This window comes from Sciurus vulgaris (genome assembly GCF_902686455.1).
Source record: "Sciurus vulgaris genome assembly, chromosome: 3".
NCBI classification, from domain to species: Eukaryota; Metazoa; Chordata; class Mammalia; order Rodentia; family Sciuridae; genus Sciurus; species Sciurus vulgaris.
In genome coordinates, this window is record NC_136463.1 from 122,423,876 (window position 1) to 122,447,036 (window position 23,161).

The window sequence follows — 23,161 nt, forward strand, 5'->3', positions numbered from 1 at the left end:
TTGGAGTCCAGGATAAGAAATTCAAGGACCACTACATGCTGTGATACTCCAGGCACTTCTTTTAACCTCAGTTTTGCACCCATAAAACAGTGATTAAAAACAACCTGTTCTCTCTACCTTACAGAATCAATGTGATTATCAAATCGTCAAGTCTCAGGTACGATGTCCTTGTGTATTATCTAAGGAAGAGTTACACAGGCCTGTTCTTAACTCCAGCATACTACACATGGCAATACTTCAGCTCCAAAGGGAAAAAAGGCAAAATGAAGACACTTTTAGAAGAATAATTAAGTAACAGAAAAATAGTAGCTTTCTGGTTATCTACTGTGCTTAAAATGTAATTTAATAAATTATACATGAACTGTGTCTTAAATTTTAGTTTCTTCCTTTTAAATACTCAACAACCAAAAAACCTCTCTAGTTTAGAGTCAGTTGAGTGCGAGGCAAACAAAGAAGTACACTAAATTTGACTACAGGCCTGGAGCAAGGCCATGCCTAAAGACAGATGTGACCTAATGCCTTCCCACAGATCTCTTACTTTCCATATTTCAACTGCTTGTCAGGATCAATGTACATTAAGATAATGCGGTCCTTGACTTTGTGCCCAATGGAAGACATCAGCAGGTGTTTAAAAGAGGGTTTTTAACTATTATTTTCACTTCATTTGTTGATTAATTTTTAATTCTGGCTGCTCAGTTCTCTTTAAGAAAAATATAGCTTGCAGATTATTCTGATCTAGCCATTAACTGTTTTCTGTACTTCTGTGGTTGAGCTAAGATACGAAAGTGTGTGCTTCTTTTTCTAATGAGAATGTGAGTGTTCACCACTATCAAGGAACTGGTGGGTTAACAGAAAGAAATCTTGAGATGGAATTTAAAGTAGACACCCAAGTTGAATTGACCTTTTCTCTCTACCTCCCCCTCACATTTGATCTGAAAACTTAGGCAAGAACTCAGCTGGCCATGAGATCTCACAGGGTTGTAAAAGAAAGTGTGAAAGGCAGGACATATATGGAGACAAACATATAAATAAGTGTATGAATGTGTGTGTGTGTTTGTGTGTGTAAGTGAATTTCCTTTAAATATGCCACCTCACCCCTGTGGGCATCACTTGGCAAAAGAATTGGAGCTTCCTCGAGAAGTCACTGTGAACACTTGATGTATAATCAACATGAAAAAACATGTTTTTCTAATTTTAAAGGTGTCTCAGTATTTATGATGTATTATTTGCATATGAATAACATAGATGCTGATTCGTTAGTCAGAATTATAATTTCCCACTGTAAATCTAGTACATATTCTTATCTACATAAAATACAGTAATTTACTTTCTAATGATTTATGTTACAAGTTTATAGGAACAGATTATTCCAATAGTTGTACATATCTACCTCAAATTCCCTCTGTCACATACTTCAGCATTACTGGAGAAGAACTTACTTTGAATAAGTGATTTTTTTTTTTTTAAAGTAAAACATCATTTAAAAGGTGCATGTAAATTCAAACATTAATTTTGATTTATATATTTTTGAGAGAAGTTTTATCAGAGCATACATTCTTTTAGTTCATACTATTATAATTAATATATTTAATGTAATGTTTTAGCACTAATATGTTAAACACTCTTGATTACTCAGGGTCATGAAGATGACTATACACTAATAAATAACATAAAATCTTTATAAATTCAGAATTTGCTGAGGAGAAGGAGCTATCCATCCTTACCAGATAGAACCAGGCTATCCCAGGTTTTCTTTGGTGACCTTGCCTTCCTCCTAGAGCATCTCTCCACCTCCTCAGCCTGTCAGGAGGTCCACCATTGTTGCTTGTTCTTGTCAGTGTGCTCAAATCCAGCAGGCTCTCCCACTTCCATGAAGCTATCTTTTGATTCTCGAAGTGGTAGAAAGACCCACGATTTCAAAGTGAAGTGGCTTTGCCAAAACCCAGTTGCATGGCTCTGGGCAAAGCTCAGAACCTTTTGGGGAATTTGTTTCCTTAACTATACAAAGAAAGAACTAGCTTGAATGATCTTAAGGTCCCCTCCAACCTAGATTTTATGATAAATACTGCTGAAGGCTGGGAAACTAACATCTAGATTTATTAGAAAGGCCAGAGAAACTCTGAGAAAGGACATCGGAGATTCCCAAACTTTGGTGCATGGAATTTACAGTGTCTTATTTTTGCTACATGGTGGACTTTGGATCTTATTTCTGGATTCTTTGTTATATTTCCAATAAGTGAGGTTCCTCATTGGATAAATCACATTCAGGTAAATGGGAAAGAATTATATTAAGAGCTTTTGACTTTCACATAAAAGGTAAGAATTCATCAAGAATTTTTAAAAAATGTAGAATGAATTATTCCTTAGTGAAAATTTTTGCTTCTAAACAAACACATTTTCACGTGATATATCAAGAAAATGACACTACATACTAAAAAACAATTTACCTATAACTACATCATGACCATCAACCAGGCCAGCAGAGAAGAGCTCCTGAGATACACCATCTGCCGTATCTGTCCAAATGTGAAATGAATATGTATTAGTAACCATAAAATAAAAATCAACAATCCGGTACAATGTAAAATATATATTTTTCATTTACTAAAATCACCCACAAGAGTTTTAATTCAGTAATTCAGATTCTGTCAGGAGAAAAAAATCAGAAGCAACATGAAATATATTTTGCCATGTACAATTTGCATCTTGCTATTTATTCAACAGATGTTTCACAAAGTTGTTGTTGGTTTTATTTTTTTCCACTTTTGATGAACCAAAAAACTTCTGCCTTCTGGCTAGCATCTGAATTCTTCCTCAAACGCACCTCTAGAAGATAAAACTATTCCCTGTGATGCTGCTTTTCTTCTAGCCAAGGTTAAATCCAGCCATCATCAACCCCTTTCTAGCTACTGAGTCAGAATTTATGGCAAAGGCCGAATGGGTGGCATCTGATACAACCTTAAATTTGGTATAAACAGCCCCTGAGCTTGTTGGACTATTAAGATGAGCCATTTAGTTTTATGCTATTAAGAAACTCCTTTAACATGACATTGATCATCTGATAGCAACAGATTCATTCTCTTAGAAAATGTGGTTGAGTAAAATAATGTAGTTTCTCGATGATAAGTGACAGGAGTTGGCAATCTCATAAAGACGGGACTGAACAGGCTGTGGCAAGTGAATATAGCTGAAATTGCTTAATTGAAGGGTTATGAATGAACATGATAACACTGTTATCTTCTATTTGAAGACTTTATGAAGAGGAATTGAGAAATTACCACAAGCTCAAAAGAACCATTACAGACCCCTATGTCTTTACAAGAGAGGTGACTTGGTCTCTGCAGCCTCTGACAGTGTCACAAACATCCAGAACTATAGCTGGATACAAAGAAACTGGCTGGGCAGCCTGTAGCCATAGATGGAGGCTTGATATCGGTGCTTCCAAAGTCAGGAAGCAACTGAAAGTAAAGCTGTTGAATCCAACAGGCATCGAATCCAGATTATAGTTTGACAAGCCAAAAGCTGCCCTCAGCAAAAACTGGCCCTGGTGGCTTGCAAATGAATTCCATGTATATATGTGTGTCACATGCACACACACATGTGAGTATGCAGCTGGAGATACAGTTGTCCTTCACAATTCTTGGCATTTAAAGTGCTCTGGCTAGTGTCCGCCACATAGAAAGTACTCAAGAATGGCAATGGAGATGTCAATGCCAATGGCAAAAAGTTTATCTGAAATGCACCTTACACTCTCCTGCTCTCTGTCTCCCTTTCGCACCTGGCCCAATTCCTCAAATCGCCAGTATTAATTTGAAACTTAATGTATATTCTTTATACTTTCAGAGAAATCACGTTATTCTACCATTTTACTGGTTTCATTTCATAATGTAATCATCATACAATGGGGGCACTATGAAGTAAATGGCAAAGAAATATATAGAAACTTTACTAACTATGAAATTCCATATAAGGTGAACTTATCTTGGGCCTTGTCCTTTTCATCAGCAGTACAAAAGGCATCTTATAAAAGTCTCTTTGTGATGAAATGACCCCCTACAGTGGAACCCAGGCTAGCATAATGAAAGGCTCTACCCTGAATGTGATTTCACTTTCTGAAGCTGCAGGAACATTCAGCCTCCAATCTCCACCTTCCTGGATGCCACCCAAGTCTTCAGGAAGAGAAACGCATTGAATTAAAGTATCTAACACCTAGTAGGCACTGGGCATGCAGAAGGCAGTCATTATATTTCAGTGACTGATCATCTGTTAAAGCGTTTCAATGTGTTATACCAGCTGTAAAGCAGCAATAAGATCTTACACCTGAGTAAGAAGCTGCAATCACAGAACATAGCAGAAAATGGAATAGTCAAATAAAGGCGCATGGAGGGCTAGCACTAAAACAGTACCACAGTGACAGACATTCCCAAATGATTAAAGTGTACAGCATGTCCTTCTATTTTCAGGACTCTTGGGCACCAGATGAGTCATATCAAAATGGCAAACGGTAATACTAAGCTGGCCAAAATGGGAAGAAGTCCACATCTGTGTGTGCCATTATGCAGTCATATTGTATGCATGTAAGTAAAGCATAAGTAACAATTTAGAACAATTTAGAAATGTGAAATAATTATTTCATGTTTCAGTAATCTATTTTTTCTTTCAGCTGTTTAACATTCTTTTTATACCTACACGGATCAAATAATCAAATATTAAAGTCTGGCTTCCAGAGTGTATAGTGACAGAGTAAACACAAAGGATTTGCCCTCTAATGAGGACAGAGAATATTTTACTTGTGTTATGTTTTATGCCATGTATTCATATTTACATACAGCACAAACATAGGGTCCAGTTGGTGTGCATTCACAGATTCACTGCTGATCAAGTCTGAAATACAGACAGCATAAGGAATCACAGAAGTGCAATGATAAGTATGTGGGGCTTCCCTTAATAATAGGCCTCTGCTTAGCTGCTCAGTAAGGGTATACTAGCATCAGAAAGTCAATGCTATGGTTTCTGTCTGGGTAACAAAAGCAGACTCTCAAACTAACCCTAGAAAATGAGGCTGCTAAAGCCAGTATGAATGAACCAGTAATGCAAATGCACTAATGGGCCATCCTATCCAATCTTTAACTTGGAAATTTGTTCCTTTGTTACCACTCAAAATTAAAATTGATTTTCATTGCCATAGTCAATTTCAAACAATTAGATGAAAGGAAGCAATCTTAAAACAAGAATCTGTTCTTTCTACTTACTGTATTTGAGATAGTGTATAATTATTGGATTTTGTCTCAACATTGCCTGGTATTTTTCTTTTTTTATTTTTTATTTACTTATTTATTTTTGGTAGTGGGGATTGAACTCAGGGGCACTTGGCCACTGAGCCACATTCCCAGTCCTATTTTGTATTTTATTTAGCAACAGGGTCTCATTGAGTTGCTTAGTGCTTCGCTTTTGCTAAGGCTGGCTTTGAACTCGCAATCATCCTGTCTCACAGGTGTGCGCCACCACACCCAGCAGTATTTTTATATCATACAAAATAAATAGTTTTTTTTGATAACCATGACTAGTGCTGTATAATTTCCACAGACCAACTCTAAATTGTTAAAGATGGAGATTCCTGGAAAGAAAAATCAATTAGCAAACTCATTAGGGCCCTATGGACATTCATTTTGCAAAAGATACTTCATATTTTAGTTTAACTTAAATATACTGGAAATCACTAAATCTCTGTCTTTACAGAAGACAAGAGAAAAAAACTAGGAGTCAATATCCACATACAGCCCAGGAACATATTTTGTTTAGCTGGCAGCATTTTGGTTTTTTTTTCCAAACTGAGCATCCACATAGTAGATGAGATTGCTCCATCTCCTGAAGTGCCCCACCATTCACTTTGGCTCCCAAGAGCATTTGAGTTTGTTTCTCTTCTCCTTGCAAGTGACAGAAACAGGATGTCAAGGCAGTTTACTGAGTGAACAGCTATCAAGCTGGAAAGTTCTTGCACCTCAGAGTTTTCAGAATTTTAGCATTCAATAAATTTATTTAGTCAAATTAAAATTTATGTGAAGCTCCAATAAATAAACTGTTATTATATATATTTGTAAATTAGTATGTATGAGACTAATGTATTTTAGAAAGGTCTTCAATATAGATATTGAGGAAATCGTTTCATCTACGTAAAAATCTGAACCTAGAAATCACGAAAATCAGTTATAGTATTAACATCTGAGTTTTACTTCTCTAGTTATGTTGGTTATAAACTAAGTAGTGGAAACAGTAATACTTTTTTCTTAACAATTAGTATTGTGATTTCTGAAAACTCTTATAAATGTTATTTATCTATTACTATACCAAAAATTATTTTAGGTTCTACTGCAAGCCAAGTTTTTATGCTAGGTGCAAAAGATAACATAAACTAATACAGGTCCTTTCTTTCAGGCATGAAGGAGCTAAAGGAACAATCAGACCAGCTTTCAAGCAGTTTGCATAACTTATTTAAAATACTCAAACTGCACACTACTAGACAACTGGCATTGTTCCTATCAAGCTTACTGCTGGTGCCCAGAGCTAAAAGAGGCCACAATCACACCCCAAGAGAAGTTCATGAAACCCAAAATGATACGGAGAGTAAAGTGTGCTACTTTTTTGGATGACACCATTGTTTGCTGCTCAACCCTCATTAGGACTGCTGGTGCTTCTCATTATATATTCATAATTTCCCATTACCATGCCAGTACTTATTTTCATGGTTGAGCTAATATATCCAATTTATATGTGTGTGTGCACTGTACCGCATGTGTCAAAGGGATTCATGCAGTCGGTAGTGGTTCAATTTAGAATCCTTACAATTATCAAAACTCCTTTCTCCCTTCCCTCCCTTTCTCCTTCCTTCCGTTGCTTTTAGACAAAACATTTTTGAATAGCAAATTATAACCACATGCTTGCAATCAATTTCTGAAATGCTTCTTGTAGCACTAAAATAATAATTTCAATTAAAACTTACCTCTTCCTGGAGTAAACTCAAATCGTATATCATTAAGTTCCTTTCTGGAGTTCCTGAAATACATAACACATAGCACATTAAAATCTAATGAGGCAGAGTTTAATCAAAGTAAATAAATCCCAAATTTTACAAGATGCTACTAACATATAGATAGCATTTTAGTTTGAATTACCTCCAAATATTTTCTCCACTGGAAGACCACAGTTATGACAATAATGAGTGAAGAGATTTGTTCATTTAATTGAATTTACCTCATCTAAACACAATTATATCACAAAATTCCAAAAACAAAATGTTAATTTCATAAAATCTGTACTGAATTAGTAACCATAAATCTAATTTCATAATATAAAGTTTTATATGCCTCTAGTCTAAAATAAATGATAACCTATGCTTTTTCATATTTTCCCTAGAAAAAGTTTTTGCTGTTTAAAAAAAAAAAAAAAACAGGGGCAATAGTCCTGTTAAGACAACACTATACATTAAATCAGACAACAAAATGCCCAAAACAAGGTATGCATATTTTTTATTATTTTATTTTATTTTATTATTTTTTAATGTGGAGCTGAGGATCAAACCCAGTGCCTCACATGTGCTAGGCAGGTGCTCTACCACTGAGCCACAACCCAGTCCAAGGTATGCATTTTGTAGTTTATCTAAATAAAACAGACCTCTGAATGTTGTAGAACTGCCCACTGAATACATAAAACTTTAAGTATAAAATGCTTACATAAAACTGTAATACACATACATATGCAATTAAAAAATAAATGACACTCGAGATAAACAAGTAATAATCCAGGATACAAGTTTTCTATTCATATGAAAATCAAGAAATGATTATAAGAGGCAGCAAGCTATAATCAGAAATGTTTTAAATTCTCATAATACTAAAATATTATAAGCACCTTTCAACAAATGCCAGAATTAAAGTTAAGGAACTACATTAGGAAACTAATAATTTCCATCAGAATTCAACTTAGCTCAGTAGCAGAGTGTCCAACACAGAGAGACAGAGATGGCCTGAACACCCTACCCTGAAAGTCCTTCTGCCAGTGCAGGCCAGGCTGAGCAGACCCTGTTTCGTACTTCAGCTTCAGTTCTCTAAACCTCTGTAATATCTCCTGGTCTCTGTGAACGGTGCTCACACCATGACGATGTGGTCTCTGGGCCCCTCTTGGTCGATGGCCTAATCTCCATGCTTTATGTCCTACCTAATCCTACCACACTAAGTGCACAGCAGCCTTAAAAAGGCAAAGGGCCTAATACCCACTAGAAGAAAGACATTCTCAGTGCCTAGAAATGCTAACACCTTTCCACAAGTGATATGAAGAGAAATAAAGAATGCAAGTTCCAACATGTGGGCCTTGAGCCCTGATGTTGAAGCTCCCTGAAGGTTTCCCACTTGGACTTTATCACCACTCCTCTTGGGGACAGAATGGGACTAGGAACCTTCTGCAATTCCTATAGGTGTGCTTCTGTTAGGATCTTCTGGGAATCTGACAGCCGTAAAAATGGTGTATTCTTACCATAAAGAAGTAGACACATGATCAATGCATGAAACTGAAGATAATTAGAGTATTCACAGATCCTCTTGGACCCCAAACTACATACCCCTGCGCTGGAGGTAGAATGTGCCATTAACAGTGACTACAGTGGAAGGGCTGTCTGCATGCTGCATTATTTGAATAGCCTAATGTGACTTAATAAGCTATATGTATCATCACGTATTCATATAGTGCTCTTATATATCTGCAGTTCTTCAACATTTTAGTCTTAGATCCACTTTATATTCTTAAAAAGTATTAGGTTCCCTACAGGGCTTTTGTTTATAAAGAACTCTATCTATCAGGATTTACTGTACTAGAAGTTGCAGGGTGCAGTGGCACATGCCTGCAATCCCAGCTACTCAAAGGTTAAGGCAGGAAGAGAGGATAGCAGGACAGAAAAGTTTGAGGCCAGCATGGGCAACTTAGCAAGAGCCTGTGTCAAAATAAAACATATAAAAGGGCTGGGGACGTAGCTCAGTGGTAGACCACTTGCCTACCATGCAGGCCTTGTGTTCAATATCCAGCAACACACACACACACACACACACACACACACACACCCACACACACGAATTTACTGCATTAGAAGTTAAAAACCATAAAAATTAAAACATTAATTGAACTGAGAAAGACAATAATCAATTTATCTCATGTGTCATATTTTGATGAAAAATTACATTCAGGCTGGGGTTTAGCTTAGTGGTAGTGCTTGCCTAACATGTGAGGCCTTGACTTTGGTCCACAGTAGTGTGCAAGACAAAACAAAACAACAAAACAAAACGACAAAACAAAATAAAACAAAACATTTTCTTTTTCAAAAGAAAAAGTGCATTGCTTTACCTTTTTGCAAGCCTCTTTAATGTTTGGCTTAAAGTAGATGAATTTTTATAGCTGTTTCAGAGAACTATTGCAATGTTGAATGTCAGGTAGGTAGCCACTGAAATCCCACTGAACATGTGTGAAATAATGAGAGTGAAAAGGTAAAAAATTTCTTAATATTATTATAAAGATAGTTTTGACTTCATGAGCTCCCTAAAGATCTAAAGAACTCCCAGGGTGACTGGGCTATACTTTAAGCTTTAAGCAATACTGAGATTCCCCCCTGCTCCCCTTATATATACCTATTCATAGATGGATAGCTCAATCAATATATCTCCATATATGTGTACACACACACACACACACACACACACACACACACAGTCCTTTGAATTCACACGTTTTGCATTCCTAGGAGTCAGTCAACCATAGGCTGAAAATATTCAGAAAAAAAAGGTATCTATACTGAACATTTATAGACTTTTTTCTGTTTATTGTTCCCTAAACATTATAACAGCTATTTACATAGCATTTACATTGTATTAGGCATTAAATGTAGGCTAGAGATGATTTAAAGTATGTATGAGAACATTTCATGAAAATACTGTGACATCATATGTAAGGGATTTGAGCATCTGCAGATTTGAGGGGATCTATGTGGGGGATCCAAGAACCAATCCTTCTCAGATACCAAGGGAAAACTGTGTGTGTGTGTGCGTGTGCGTGTGTTTGTGTGTGTGTGTGTGTGTGTGAGAGAGAGAGAGAAAGAGAGAGAGAGAGAGAGAAATCTCATTTGATTCCAACAATCAGCCTTTGAGATACACAAAGGGGTGTTGCTAATTTTCCATTATTCATCTTTCTTCTGGTTCTGCCCTGCCCCATTTTTAGTTCATTATATTCAATGGCTTCTCTGAGTTTACAAATTTAATGAGGGGGCAGAGTAAGGATAAGTAAGTCTATATTGGAAACCAATAAAAACAGCAATGCTCAAGTCCTATCATTTTTAAAAGAATAATATTCCCCAAGATTGTGCATATTACCATAAAACCACCACCACACATTCACATCTTTAATCGTCTTGGTGTGGTATGCTGCATATGAGCAGAGGTTAAATTAGAACTAAAGAAGTCCAATAAGAAAAAAACAATCACTAGGAAAACAAGTATTGTAACGTATTTAATAATGAAATGGTGTAAGGAGGAAAAAAATACAAAAGAATGTGATTCAATACTAATTGATATCCTTTAACCTCTTTCTTTTGATTGGTCCTATTTAAATTAGCTTGTTCTACTAAGTCCATGGTAAGAGAGGTATAAGAACTGTATCGGGAATATCATCACACACTTCCTGATGCTTCATATATGAATAGAGTAAAACTCACATCCAACATCCACGATATCTGCCTACATCCACTGTGGTTCAAGTCACGGAGATGGCCTAGTCAAGTCACTCTTTTATGACTCCGAACCTAAGATGCTCACCTTTGAAAAGATCACAGTGATTGATCGTGAGTAGTAGACTTGTCCCATCAAGATGAAATATAGTTGGAAAAATGCCTAATTGGATCTAACTACTGAAGGTCATCCTTTGATAAAGAATTAATCTTTTCAGACTCATACTTAACACCTCTAATTGAAAGTACATCTACTTTAACTGATGTGCACAGGACACTCTTGATTTCAGGGAAGCTGAAAATAGGTATGAGTTAAAGCTCAAAACTAAGTCAGTGCAACTTCACAGAGGAAATGATAAAAACTTGACAGCAACAGTTTTAAGGTCCAGCCTGCTTGTGATGACTTTTATTAAAAACCCTCTTAATTCTAAAATAAAAACACTTGCATTTGGTAAGGTATACCCCCCCACACTTTATTGTTCACTGTATGCATATACTACATCGAAAATGCAAATACCTATAGGGCTCAGGAGGAAATTTATTTTTTTAAATAGGTGATACAATCAAAAGGTTTTAAAGGTCAAAAGTACGATAGGGTATTATGTGAAAAATTAGCTCTCCCACACCCTTTACCCAAATATTTAGTTTCCCTGTCAGAGGACATCAATATATTATACTTGTAGATTCTTCCTAAGGTGTTCTGCATATTCTAGCCAACATACATAAATCAATGCACAGGATAGCATACTATATCCACTGTTTTGTATCTTGTCTTTCTTTTTACTTAATACTATCATATCTTGGAACTTCTCTATATTAGTTCATTGAAAGTTCTCATTCTTTGCTGTACAGCTATACAGTTTTCCTTTGTGTGCTATATCCTTTTTGAACTAGTTCTCATTCTATAAACAAATTGTTTCCAATCTTTTATTATTATAAAGAATGCTTCAGGGAATAACCTTGTTTTCATGTTGTTTTGTAAATATCTGAGTATAACAATGAATTTCTAGAAGTGAATTGCTTGGCCAAAGTTTATGTGCATTTGAAATTTGATAGGTATTGTCAAATCTTCCTTCATTTAAGTTGCACCAATTTATACTCTCGCTGATGATTATTAAGCACTGTTGAAGGAACTTTAAATGAGTAAAGCAGAGAGTGAACTGAAGAACAGAAAGATGTGGGTGCTGTGCCATCAGGAAAGCATCTTCCTTATTGTAAGGGAGGCAACCACTACTTAGCACCAGCTGGTTATGGCTAGGTAGGAATCTGGGCTAACTGTTGCTAAGTAATCAGATTTTTTTTTTTTCCCAGAGAAATAAGAAATTTGACATTATATATAAATTCCATACTTTCAAATTGTTAATACATAATTTAAAAACTTTGACAGTTATGTGTGGGGCAGATTCAGTCTATTATCACTCATTAAGGAGGTTAAATATAAGTTATAATTTCTGCTGATATTAACACATAAACTGTGGGCAGTAGAAGTGCACAATGTATTCTGAAATACTAAGACTTTGATGTTATTTTTAAGACTCTACTAAAAAGAATCAAATAAATAATGCAGTGGCCTCCAGACTGAGAGCACCAGTCAGTGCTTTCTACGGGACAAATTAATCACGGGAAAGAAAAATAAGGTCACCGGAATTTAACCAGATAGAAAATATAAGCAATAAACTAAGAAGCTTGAAAATGATTTATTTTAAATTTTTGGTACAGGGATTGAACTCAGAGGTGCTTTGTTACTCAGTCACATCCCAGTCCTATTTATTTTAAGACAGGGTCTGGCTAAGTTTCTGAGGTTGGTCTTGAACTTGCAATCCTCCTACCTCAGTCTCCTAAGTCACTAGGATTACAGGCATGTTCCATTATGCCCTGGAACTGATTTTTTAAAAAGTTTTTAGTGATTGCTATCCAGTACTGATAACTTTTTTTGCTATGTGCATTCAATATAAGAAGTTACACACATGGAAAATTTTTCTTGTTCTTTCCATTTATCTTCAAGTGACACAGTGAACACTCACGTGAGCAGTTGGCTAAAAGGGTGGTGTCAGGGACCACCTGAGAGGACACAGCTCTACCTGGTGGTAGTGGTTAAGAAGGCTGGTGCGGCTAAAGTACAGATTTCACAGAGTGCAGCATCATCTGTGTCTCTTAATGTGTTGTGTCAGGACCATCTGACAGAGTTATTGCTCCAGAAGGTTCAAAAGCCAAAATGCCAGCTCAGGACTTTGCATTCTCCAGCTTCACATGGATATCTCTCAGTCTTTGCCAGCAGAGGTACACTTACCCCAAGAACCAGATGTGGCTAAAAGGTAAAAGTCCCTAGAACCAGAGGTGAGTAAAAGGTATAGAAGTATAAAGCCCACACACTGTTGAGAACATCAGAAAGAGTACCTGTCATTGCATTCGTGCCCTTCAGCACAGAATACTTGAGGGTGAGGAAGAGAGCCCACCATTTCCTGAGCTCTGAGGCTCTAATGTCCTGTGAGGGAGGCAGGGAGCATATTTCTCAGGGACCCAGAATGGCCCCTTCTTCTAAGCAGCAGAAAGTTTCTTACAAAATAGCCTTCTTATCCCTTATTTTTACTTGTAATTCCAGGTCAGGGTACAGTCTTTGGTGTCCAGGGAACTCTAAAGAGACACCTGCACAACCAGCTCCTGAAATGTCTCTCTCAGTGAGGGGCAGAATGGAGAACTTTCAAGCAGGCTGAGGTAGGGCTCAGTTAGAATGTCATTTTAGTTCAGCCTGCTTCTCATCCTTCTCTGTGGTGCTCTGAGCAGAAGTCCATCTTCACGGGTTAAAGAGGAGATGTGGACTCCAGCTCCGTGGAGCTGGCCAGACACATGTTCCCTCTACCCCAGAAGGCAGCCAGTACAGGATGAAGAGAGAATGAGAACCGTGGAGACAGGTCTCAGTTCAAAGTCGCAAACGACTTGTTTGGTTGTCTGTAATCTGTTTCCTCCATTGTGACAAGGAAGCAACAATAATTCATAGCTGCTATGGTTTGAATGTGTCCCCCAAAGTCTGTGTTGGGAACTTACTAGTGTGGCAGTGTTGGGAGGCAGGGGTCTGATAAGAAGTATTTAGGTCAAGTGAAATCCTCCCATGTGAATGGAAATGCCCATTATAAAAGGGTTTGAGGTCGCCAGTTTGATCTCTTGTTTTCTTGTCTTTTTCAAAAAAATATTTTTTATAACTCTATTTTGTTTATTTTTATGTGGTGCTGAGGATCAAACCCAGTGCCTCACATGTGCTAGGCAAGCGTTCTACCACTGAGCCACAACCTCAGCCCTTTTCTTTGCTTTTCCACCATGGGATGCTACAATAAGAAGACCCTGACCATATGCAGCCCCTTGATCTTGGACTTCCCAGATCCCAGAACTGTAAGCCAGAAAATATCTGTTCATTATAAATGGCCGGCCTCTGGTGTTTTGTTCTAACGGCACTAAACACCCTCAGATAATAGCACTTACGGTCTACTGGGATGCGAGGTGTTTTACATGTGTCACTTCCTTCCAGGCTCAAAATAACCCTTTAATAAGGACTACCATCATCCCCTATTATTTTGAAAATGAGGGAACTGGGGCTTTGAAGGAATGTAGGGTGTCACCAAAATCACTTATCCAGCATGTGCCCATGCCACCTGCCATCTGCTCCGGTGCAGAACCCTTACCAAGGTACTCCCAGCTTCCCAAACACTTGTCTGCACAGGCGTCAAAATGTTCTCTCCACTTTCTCACTCAGGGTCTTCTGGAGCCAGTTATCTTACTGGGAAATCAACTCCAATCATGCCACTTTTCTTCTTATTTTTCTTAAAACAAAATTTAAAATCCTTAGCAGATCCCTCCCAGTCCTGGCTACTGCCTGTCTCCCCACCCTCTTCTCTCCCACTCTTCTCCTGCTCCTATGTTGCCAGCTCCCACCTACTCTTAGTTCCTTCTCCTGATTCTTGAGCTGTAGCATAAGGACTTCCAAAAGAGGCCAGGAAAGGAGGTGAGAACGGTGAGAGGAGGGTAACCCCCTTTCCTACCTGCTCTCTGAGCCCCCAGTTCTGCAGAGCACCTTTTACATAAAGTAGTTGTATGGTTATTACTTCAATGTCTGGCACCCTCCCCACTAGCCAAGATGTTCCAAGTCCCCGCCCCATCTTGCCATGTTCCCTGTTCTTCCCCGCAGCACCTAGCATGGTGCCTGGGGCGCCCAGGCTACTGTGTGCTGAAGAATGAACAAATGGATGAATGCAGTTTACAAGTCTGTCTTTTATAAAGTGCCTCTCCCTCAGCTTCTGAGGAACCACCTTCTAGTGTTTACAGTTTCCTAGCTGCCCTTTGTATCTGACCCCAATACTTCTCTATCTCTGTCTGCCTGTCTGCAACAATTATGCTCCATCCTTTCTCTTCTTAATCCCTTCCTGGATGATTAGTTCCAAATCAATAACTCAATCCCAAGTACTTCCTCAGAGCTATAAATCCATTATGCAAATGCCTATATGGTATTGTTCCACAAAATGTCCAAACAGATGTTCCCCCAACCAAAACAACAACAAAAACCCAACTCAATATAGTCAAAGGAACGCATCACTTCAGTTAAATTCCCTTATCTTCTGTTCTTAGGGAGTAAATGGCAGTGAGAGCCAACAACTAAGGAGAGCTCTATCTCAAGAATTCTCCAATCATCCATCTCTCTAACGACTTCACTGCCAAGTGAAGGTCAGATCATCATCACAGGTCACAAATTAGACTAAATGATTTAATGACAAAGAATACTTCAGACACACACACAACATATATGTGCACATATAGATTGCTACTGTAAAAGCTAAAGGTGCTCAGAGAAGAGAAAAAGGACTATCGAAGATTGAGGGAGCTATTTTTCAGGGCTCAATGCCTGGCAGAAGAATGTGTAGCTAGAAGGAAGACGCTTATACTTAGTGAGCCATCAAAAACAGTGCCAACGTAAGAATAAGTTGAAGGAACTTGCAACATAGGCCGGAACCCAGGAACGTTAGCAGCAGCATGACAAGAGTTCCCATTCAGTTTTGGCTCCCCTGGAGCACAGTCTTTAAGTCAATTCACTAGGAAGCCTTAAGGACCAAGACTCACACCCAAAGACTGGTTATTGAAGCTCAATTGCAGGTCAGCCACTTACTAAGCAAGACCTTCAGTTACCCACTTTGCCTAACCTTCAGTTTTCTCTGTGGTAAGCAGCAGAAGTAATGCATCCCTTGCAGATTAAATGAGCCTCATGAAAATGGTGTGAACTTCCCCAGCATGGTTGCGAGGCATTATTATGCCTTATATTTTGAGGCACACAGAAGCAGGGGAAAAAACCAAATCCTTACGGAGTTTGCAATCGTCCTGGAGAATGACAGCTGATCATGTAAACCGGAGGGGAAACCCAACGTAAGTAAGTGCTTAAAAAATGGTAGTAGAGAAGGAAACATGAGATTAATTCAAAGAAAGGGATATTTCCCCTCTCTTGGTGCTCACTCTCATTCATCCTTCACACTCCTGTCAAATTAATCTTCCTCTGAGGCAAAGGTACAATCACAGAATCATATAATTTTACAACTGAAAGGGGCCCTGGAGGTCACCTAATCTATTCCTCAGGTAAGGAAGTTGAAGCTAAAGAGATTAAGTGACTTGCCTGAGACTACCCAGTTGGTTAATTCACTTGGCGCTCCATAAATCCTTATTGATCACCTACTAGGTGTCAGGCCTATAGTAGGAGCCATTAATGCAGAAATGATACCCAACTTGGGACCGAGACTTGTAGATTACTGCTCTTTAATCTAGACTAGTGGTTTTCAAACTGCAGGCAGGGTGATCAGAGATGAATCTCTGGTAAGCGCCCCTGCTCCATGATACCCCTACACCCAGTTAAGAACTACTCCAGGCAATGAGAGATGTTATAGATGGAAATGTGCTCTATATGAATGATGTGGCAGATTTTGAGATTGAGGGCCACAGCTGTACCTATCAGCATTGTGCCCAGAGTTCTGCTTGAAATCAGGTTCTCCTAGCCAGTATGTATCTCCAAGCATCAGACACCATGTGTTCCAGGAGCATGAGGATAATGAGTCACATATCCCACCCTCAATCCCCCACCCTTGCCCTTGTATTGATTTGCCTCAAGTCTTTTGGATCAATGAGTCTTCTAAAGGGCAAAAATTCCTTCATCATTATACCTCAACAAACTCCAAATACACCCTTGTTCTAGGAAATGTTGGGTAGCATCCAGGATTCTAGTCTCCATCAAGTCATGCAGCATCATGAGGCCCAAGATCAATGTCAAATAGATCAGAAAGTCACAGTGGCCCCTTTAACAAAATGAGCAGTGATTGATTGATATACATATACATATACATATGTATACACACACGCACACACACAAATATTTTCTTTAATGTTGACACATTAAAGGGTGTGTTCTCATGTGCTGATTGTCTGCAGGCTTTTCTGTAATGAGAACTTCAGACTTGGGCCTCTGACACTTTGCATTTTAACACAGCCTGAAGGACTATTTTAGATTTGCAGCCTGTAGGGAGCAAGTAGTCTGGTTGCCTGTGATTTCACACAGTTGCTATCTACCTGAGAGGTGTGCAGGTGGAGTCCTGCATACAGAAACTGTGGATGTGCAGAACAGGGCTGACACCTATGAATAAATCGCCTAAAAAAATTTCTCACAAGTAACTGGCTTTCCTATCCCACAAAATGTTGTTTTCATCTAGAAGTAATTATACTAAGTTAAGGTGCTTTTCTTTAGCAGAAACCTCTGGAGGATCTCTGTGCCCACCTGGCAGAGGGCATAGCCAGTTCCTTTGCTCTATCTTACTCATCCTCTAACCTAAATGAACAGGTGTGATTCTTTTTTACTACTATCTAATACTTTCTAGGATTATTTTAAAAAATATATTTCAACACACAGTGCAAAGTGTAAAAGTACAAAGACTAACAAAACGAATACACATGTACCTACCACTCAGAATTTTTGAAATGGTCACATTCTGTCCTATTTACTTCAGAGTTGAATACATAAAAATTTAATATTCCACCTACACAGCATAAAATCAATTGTGCTATGTCCCAGCCATGATGAATCACAAGTGAACAGATTATTGTATAAAGGCTCTGTTTCTTGTCAAGATTATGGACCTATATTTCCATGTGTCACAAGTAGTCTCTTTCAGCATTTACAAATGTCCAGTGAATATGTTTGTTGAACTTCTTTATACTTACAGAGAAATAGGGAAAAGGAGTGACCACATAAAAACTATGCTTGTGTACAGCCAGGAGGACAAGGAACATAACAATCTGGTCAAAGAGCACACTTATTTTGTAGCAGGAAAAAAATTAGTATGCTTATTAGGTAGGGGTCTTTCGATATGCCTCTTTTGAAAAATCAACTGATATCAGTATAAAACCAGCCTTCATTAACATCATTTAATTGGAGTTCAGGGTATGTTAGGTTTTACTGCAGAGAAATCATAAGCTCATCCTTTCCATGAGGTCTACTTTTGTTCAATGTGGGCTCCCAAGCCAACATCCTTTATAATAGAAAGATAAACTCACCTCTAAGACATGGATTTACTAAATGTCCATTTGGGATCTAAACACCATGTCAGATAGATGTAGGTACACAGTCTGAATGGCACACCAGGAGGAGAGCAGAAGAGCTCCATATATCTGCAGCATTCCAGGATATGCATACTTTAATATGAAGGAAATTTCCTTCAAGGCATAAACCACTACCAACTCTAAGTAGTATGGACAACTATGATAGTCTTTGCCTACTATTTATTTAGTTTTTACTTAATTCTTGCAAAACAGATATTAAAATCATTTCAAAACTAAACTAGATATATACTGAACAATATTATTAAAAATAACAGGCTATTGTGAACAGAGTTGTTTTCCTCATTTCCCTTTCTGATGATTCATTGCTTATGAATGAAAATGCATTCAATTTATGTGTGTTGATTTTATATCCTGCTATTTGGTTGATTCATTTATTAGGTCTAGAAGTTTTTTTGGTGGAGTTTTTGGATCCTCTAAACAGAATCATGTCATCAGCAAATAGTGATAGCTTGAGTTCTTCTTTTCCTATTCGTATCCCTTTAATTTCTTTGGTCTGTCTAATTGCTCTGGCTAGTATTCAAGGACGATGTTGAAGAGAAGTGGTGAAAGAGGGCATCCCTGTTTCGTTACAGTTTTTAAAGAGAATGCTTTGGCTTTTCTCAAGAATGATGTTGGCTGTGGGCTTAGCATAAATAGCCTTTACAATGTTGAGGTATGTTCCTACTATCCCTATTTTTTCTACTGTTTTGAGCATGAAGGGGTGTTGTATTTTGTCAAACGTTTTCTCATACATTGCTGGTGGAGTTGCAAATTGGTAGAAGCAATATGGAGATTCCTCATAAAACTTGGAATGGACCCACCATTTGACCCAGCTATCCCACTCCTCCATTTATACCCAAAGGACTTAAAATCAGCATACTACAGTGACACAGCCACATCAATGTTCATAGCTGCTCAATTCACAATAGCTAGATTGTGGAACCAACCAAGATGCCCTTCAATTGATGAATGGATAAAGAAACTGTGGTACATATACAAAATGGAATACTCGTCATAAAGAAGAATAAAATTATGGCATTTGCTGGTAAATGGATGAAGTTGGAGAATATCATGCTAAGTGAAATAAGCTAAGCCCAGAAAACCAAAGTCTGAATGTTTTCTCTGTTAAGTGGATGCTGATACAAAAACAAGGCAGGGATGGGGGTACGAAGAGAAGAATGAAGGAACTTCGGATGGTATAGAGGAAAATGGGGCAGGAGGGGGTGGGGGAAGGTAAAACAGTAGAATGAGACAGACAGTATTACCCTATGAATATTTATGATACATGAATGGTATGAATCTACAATTGTGTACAACCACAGAAATGAAAGTTGTACCCCATTTGTGTACAATGAATCAAAATACAGTCTGTAAAAATAAAAATTTAAATAAAAAAAAGAAAAATTTAAAAATAACAGGGACTGGTACCAAGAAAAAAAAAGAGAGAGAGAGATTATAGAGAGAGATAGAGAGATAGAGAGAGAGAGAGAAAGAGAGAGAGAAAGTAACAGGGATTGGGGGTATAGCTCAATGATTGAGTGCCTGCATACCATTTGCAAATCCGGGAGTTTGATCCCCAGCACCACAAAAATAAATTAAAATAAAAATAATAAATTAGTTAAAGAACATACAGATAGTACCACACACTTGAGATACAGTTACTCCAATGGAGCACTGGAGTTAACTTTGCTTGCAGCTAAGGAAAAGAAGAGAAACTACTGCATTGTATAATTCTTACTTTTCCAAAAAAAGAAACATGAAAAGCAGTTTATTTCCTTGGCATTAACTTCAAGGACAAATTTTTTGTGGAACCTCTCTTTTTGTGGTAATTTTTCCTTTTTAATTAGAGCATTTCAGTTAAACATAGTAATTGGGTTCATTCCAACAAATTCACACATGCATGGAATTCGATTTCAGTTCAGGTTCTCCCCCTTTTCCCTCTCCCTCCCCGCATTCTCCTTCTTCTATTTTGCTGATCTTCCTTTTGCTCACTTATTTATTTTTGATTGTTCTACTTACATATAAAGGTGAAATTCCCTGGGTATATTTATATATGCACACAGCATGATTTTTAAAAATTCATTCCACATTCCCTCCCTTTCTCATCCCTCCTCCTTCCCTCATCATCTCCTCCTTCTCTACTGATCTTTCCTGAATTTCTGATATCTGATCCTCCCCTCCTTTTTTCCTTTATTTTGCTCTAGGTGGAAGCTCCTTTATAAGGGACACTGAGCAATATCTTCAATTCTATGTTGTGAAAGAGATAAAAGTCATTTTTTTTTCATATCAGTGTCTCTAACTATATGGGGTAAAAGACAGAAATTCATTCTCCCAGGTGCTGAAGGCACAATATCATTTCTGACCTGAGTGATGGTATTTCTTCTGGAAGCTGAAATAATACAGCCAAAGTACACCCGTTTCTCGGTGATTTACCTCAACAGTATATAGCTTCCACAAAAATGGATGACCTACACTGACTCCTTCCTGGGGCCCCATGAGTGTCTTTGTCCAAGTGCCGCAGAGGGCATTTCAGGACCATATTCTCCATATTTGAAGGGTCTGATAGTCTATGTGTTGACTGAAACACAGATCTCTCACTTTGGCTGAAACATTCATGGGAAGCAGAGGTAACATCTCTCACTTTGGTTGAAACATTCATGGGAAGCATAGGGGACATCCTCCCCTGAAGAGCCCTTGACTGACACCTGAAGGAGTCGGCTACAGAGTGTCTGAACTTCCAGTGCAAAACCCTGTAGTTGGTTGACAATTTGGATACATGCTCAGTTGAATCCCCAAACTTTGTTGCTTCCGAACAAAGAGATAATTTTTTGCTTAAAAGATTTAGTCAACAACAAATTCCTTAAATTTCAGCCAGGCATACACAGAAGCAGCAAGGAAACTATTTCTGTAATTTTACTACTAAATTTACATGAATAAATCCAGGGAAGGATACATAAAAATTAGCAAATAAAAAGGAAAATAAACATTTCAATGAGGTTTAAAATGTCTACTCAACAAAGAAGAAAATCTCGAAGGGTTAATTTCCAAGAGGTGTAATGTCAGTAATCTTCAAGTTTAGAAAGGCAAAAAAAGAACCATCTCTATTCCACAGGTGGTATCATAAAACAATTAAATTTGATAATACGAAAATGAGCATGTATTCTCTTTTTCCATCCATTTAGAGAAATGACCTATAAGTAAACACATTTAAGTCCAGTATTGATGGCCCTCAGGGTAAAGCTACCATAAATCCTCAGGTTGGACTTTCTGATATTACTTCAGCAAATGACCATCTGTGGAGTTGCAAAGGAAACATTGCTACTAGACATGTGATAGGCTGCAGACACACAACAGAAGGAAACACATGTGAGAGCACATCAGGCCACACCTGTCAGAAGGCTGGATTAGGACTGGACTTTGATTCAGAATAATGTCAAAAGAGGAATAAAGAAATCTAAAAATTTTCTCAAGGAGAAAGGAAGGAAGGAAGAAAGGAAGCGATGTCCATTTGCTTTTGAGACTTGGGGTTATGTGATTCTCCAAAGACTAAAACTCCAGGGCTGAAAAGGCACAACTCCTCCAGCCTGCAGGGGGGAAGAGCAGGGTGGACCCCTCCGAGGGAGCCTGGGAGGCTTCCTGTACTTAACACATCCTGCAAGGGTGAGTGTGATTTGCCTGACAGAATTTAACATGAGGGCAAATGCCTGACAATTTCCACGTAAGATTTTGGGAAATAGTTCTCTTTTTACATCTGAAGATTCCCACAGTGAGAAAGGAGATACCTCAGGCTCAGGCTTGACTGTTTCCCATAGATGCCCCTTTGCAAGTCCCACTTAGGATCTGACAGCACAATTCTTCCTGTTACTATAAAGTGACCCTAAAGATGTGGCCACCATGTGATTGATGCCTTTTCCCTTTTTACCTGTTACGGGTTGAAATCTGTCCCACTCTGTAAGAGCTACTCAGGAGGCTGAGGCAGGAGGATTGTAAGTTCCAGTCCAGTCTCAGCAACTTAGTAAAACTCTGTCTCAAAATAAAATAAAAGGGGTGGGGAGCTGAGGGTGTGGCTCATAGATAGAGCGCTCGCCTCCCATACCCAACCCCCCCCCCTTCAACGCTCAGTACTGCAAAAAACAAAACCTCAAAATGGGTCCCCCCGCCAAAGTCTTAACCTCCAGAACCTCAGAAGGTGCTTGTGCTAGTGATGGAGTCTTTAAAGTCTTTAAGATTAAAAGAGGTCACTGGAATAAACCCTAATCCAATATAATGTTGTCCCTATGGAAGAGGAGATTAAGGACACAAATATGTACCTGCAGAAGAAGAGACCCCATGAGGACACAGTAAGAAGGTGGCTTCCTACAAGCCAGTCAGAGAGACCTAAAGAGAAACCAAACCTGCGAATATCTTGATCTTGGACTTCTAGGTTCCAGAAGAATGGAAAAATAAATTCCTGTTGCTTAAACTACCACATCCATGGTACTTTGTCAAGGCAGTCCTAGCAAACTGATACACCATCTGATTCTGACAAATTTTAAAAAGTCAACATTTGTCCCTCTGTCAAAAATTAAATTGGTTCTCAGCCTCTGGAGTGCTAATTTATGACATTCATTATCACAATAGTTTGGGAAGAAACCACCCTTCATCAGCCCCAAATAAAGAAAACAACACCAATCATTTGGCATAGAAATCAAGTCATTCTGGTTGGAAAATTCCAAGTACCTGCAGTTTGCCAAAAGTGGAAAAACCCTCGGTTTACTCAGGAAGCCCCATCTGAATGGG

The 23,161-nt window shown here is 38.2% G+C and overlaps 1 protein-coding gene and 1 long non-coding RNA gene across 5 annotated transcripts in view; one reads left to right on the forward strand and one right to left on the reverse strand.

Annotated features, from left to right (window-relative positions):
- LOC306656561 overlaps positions 1–23,161 on the forward strand; it is a 269,197-nt gene that overhangs the window by 177,717 nt on the left and 68,319 nt on the right. The window lies entirely within an intron of this gene.
- Positions 1–23,161, reverse strand: part of STK39 (serine/threonine kinase 39) — a 307,203-nt gene that overhangs the window by 51,946 nt on the left and 232,096 nt on the right. For all 4 annotated transcript variants that reach the window (XM_079131857.1, XM_079131858.1, XM_079131856.1 and 1 more), the window contains 2 exons: positions 7,001–7,053; positions 2,448–2,516 (listed from right to left, as the gene is read on the reverse strand). In XM_079131857.1, the coding sequence (XP_078987983.1) occupies positions 2,448–2,516; positions 7,001–7,053 (122 nt within the window). The remainder of the gene's footprint in view (positions 1–2,447; positions 2,517–7,000; positions 7,054–23,161) is intronic.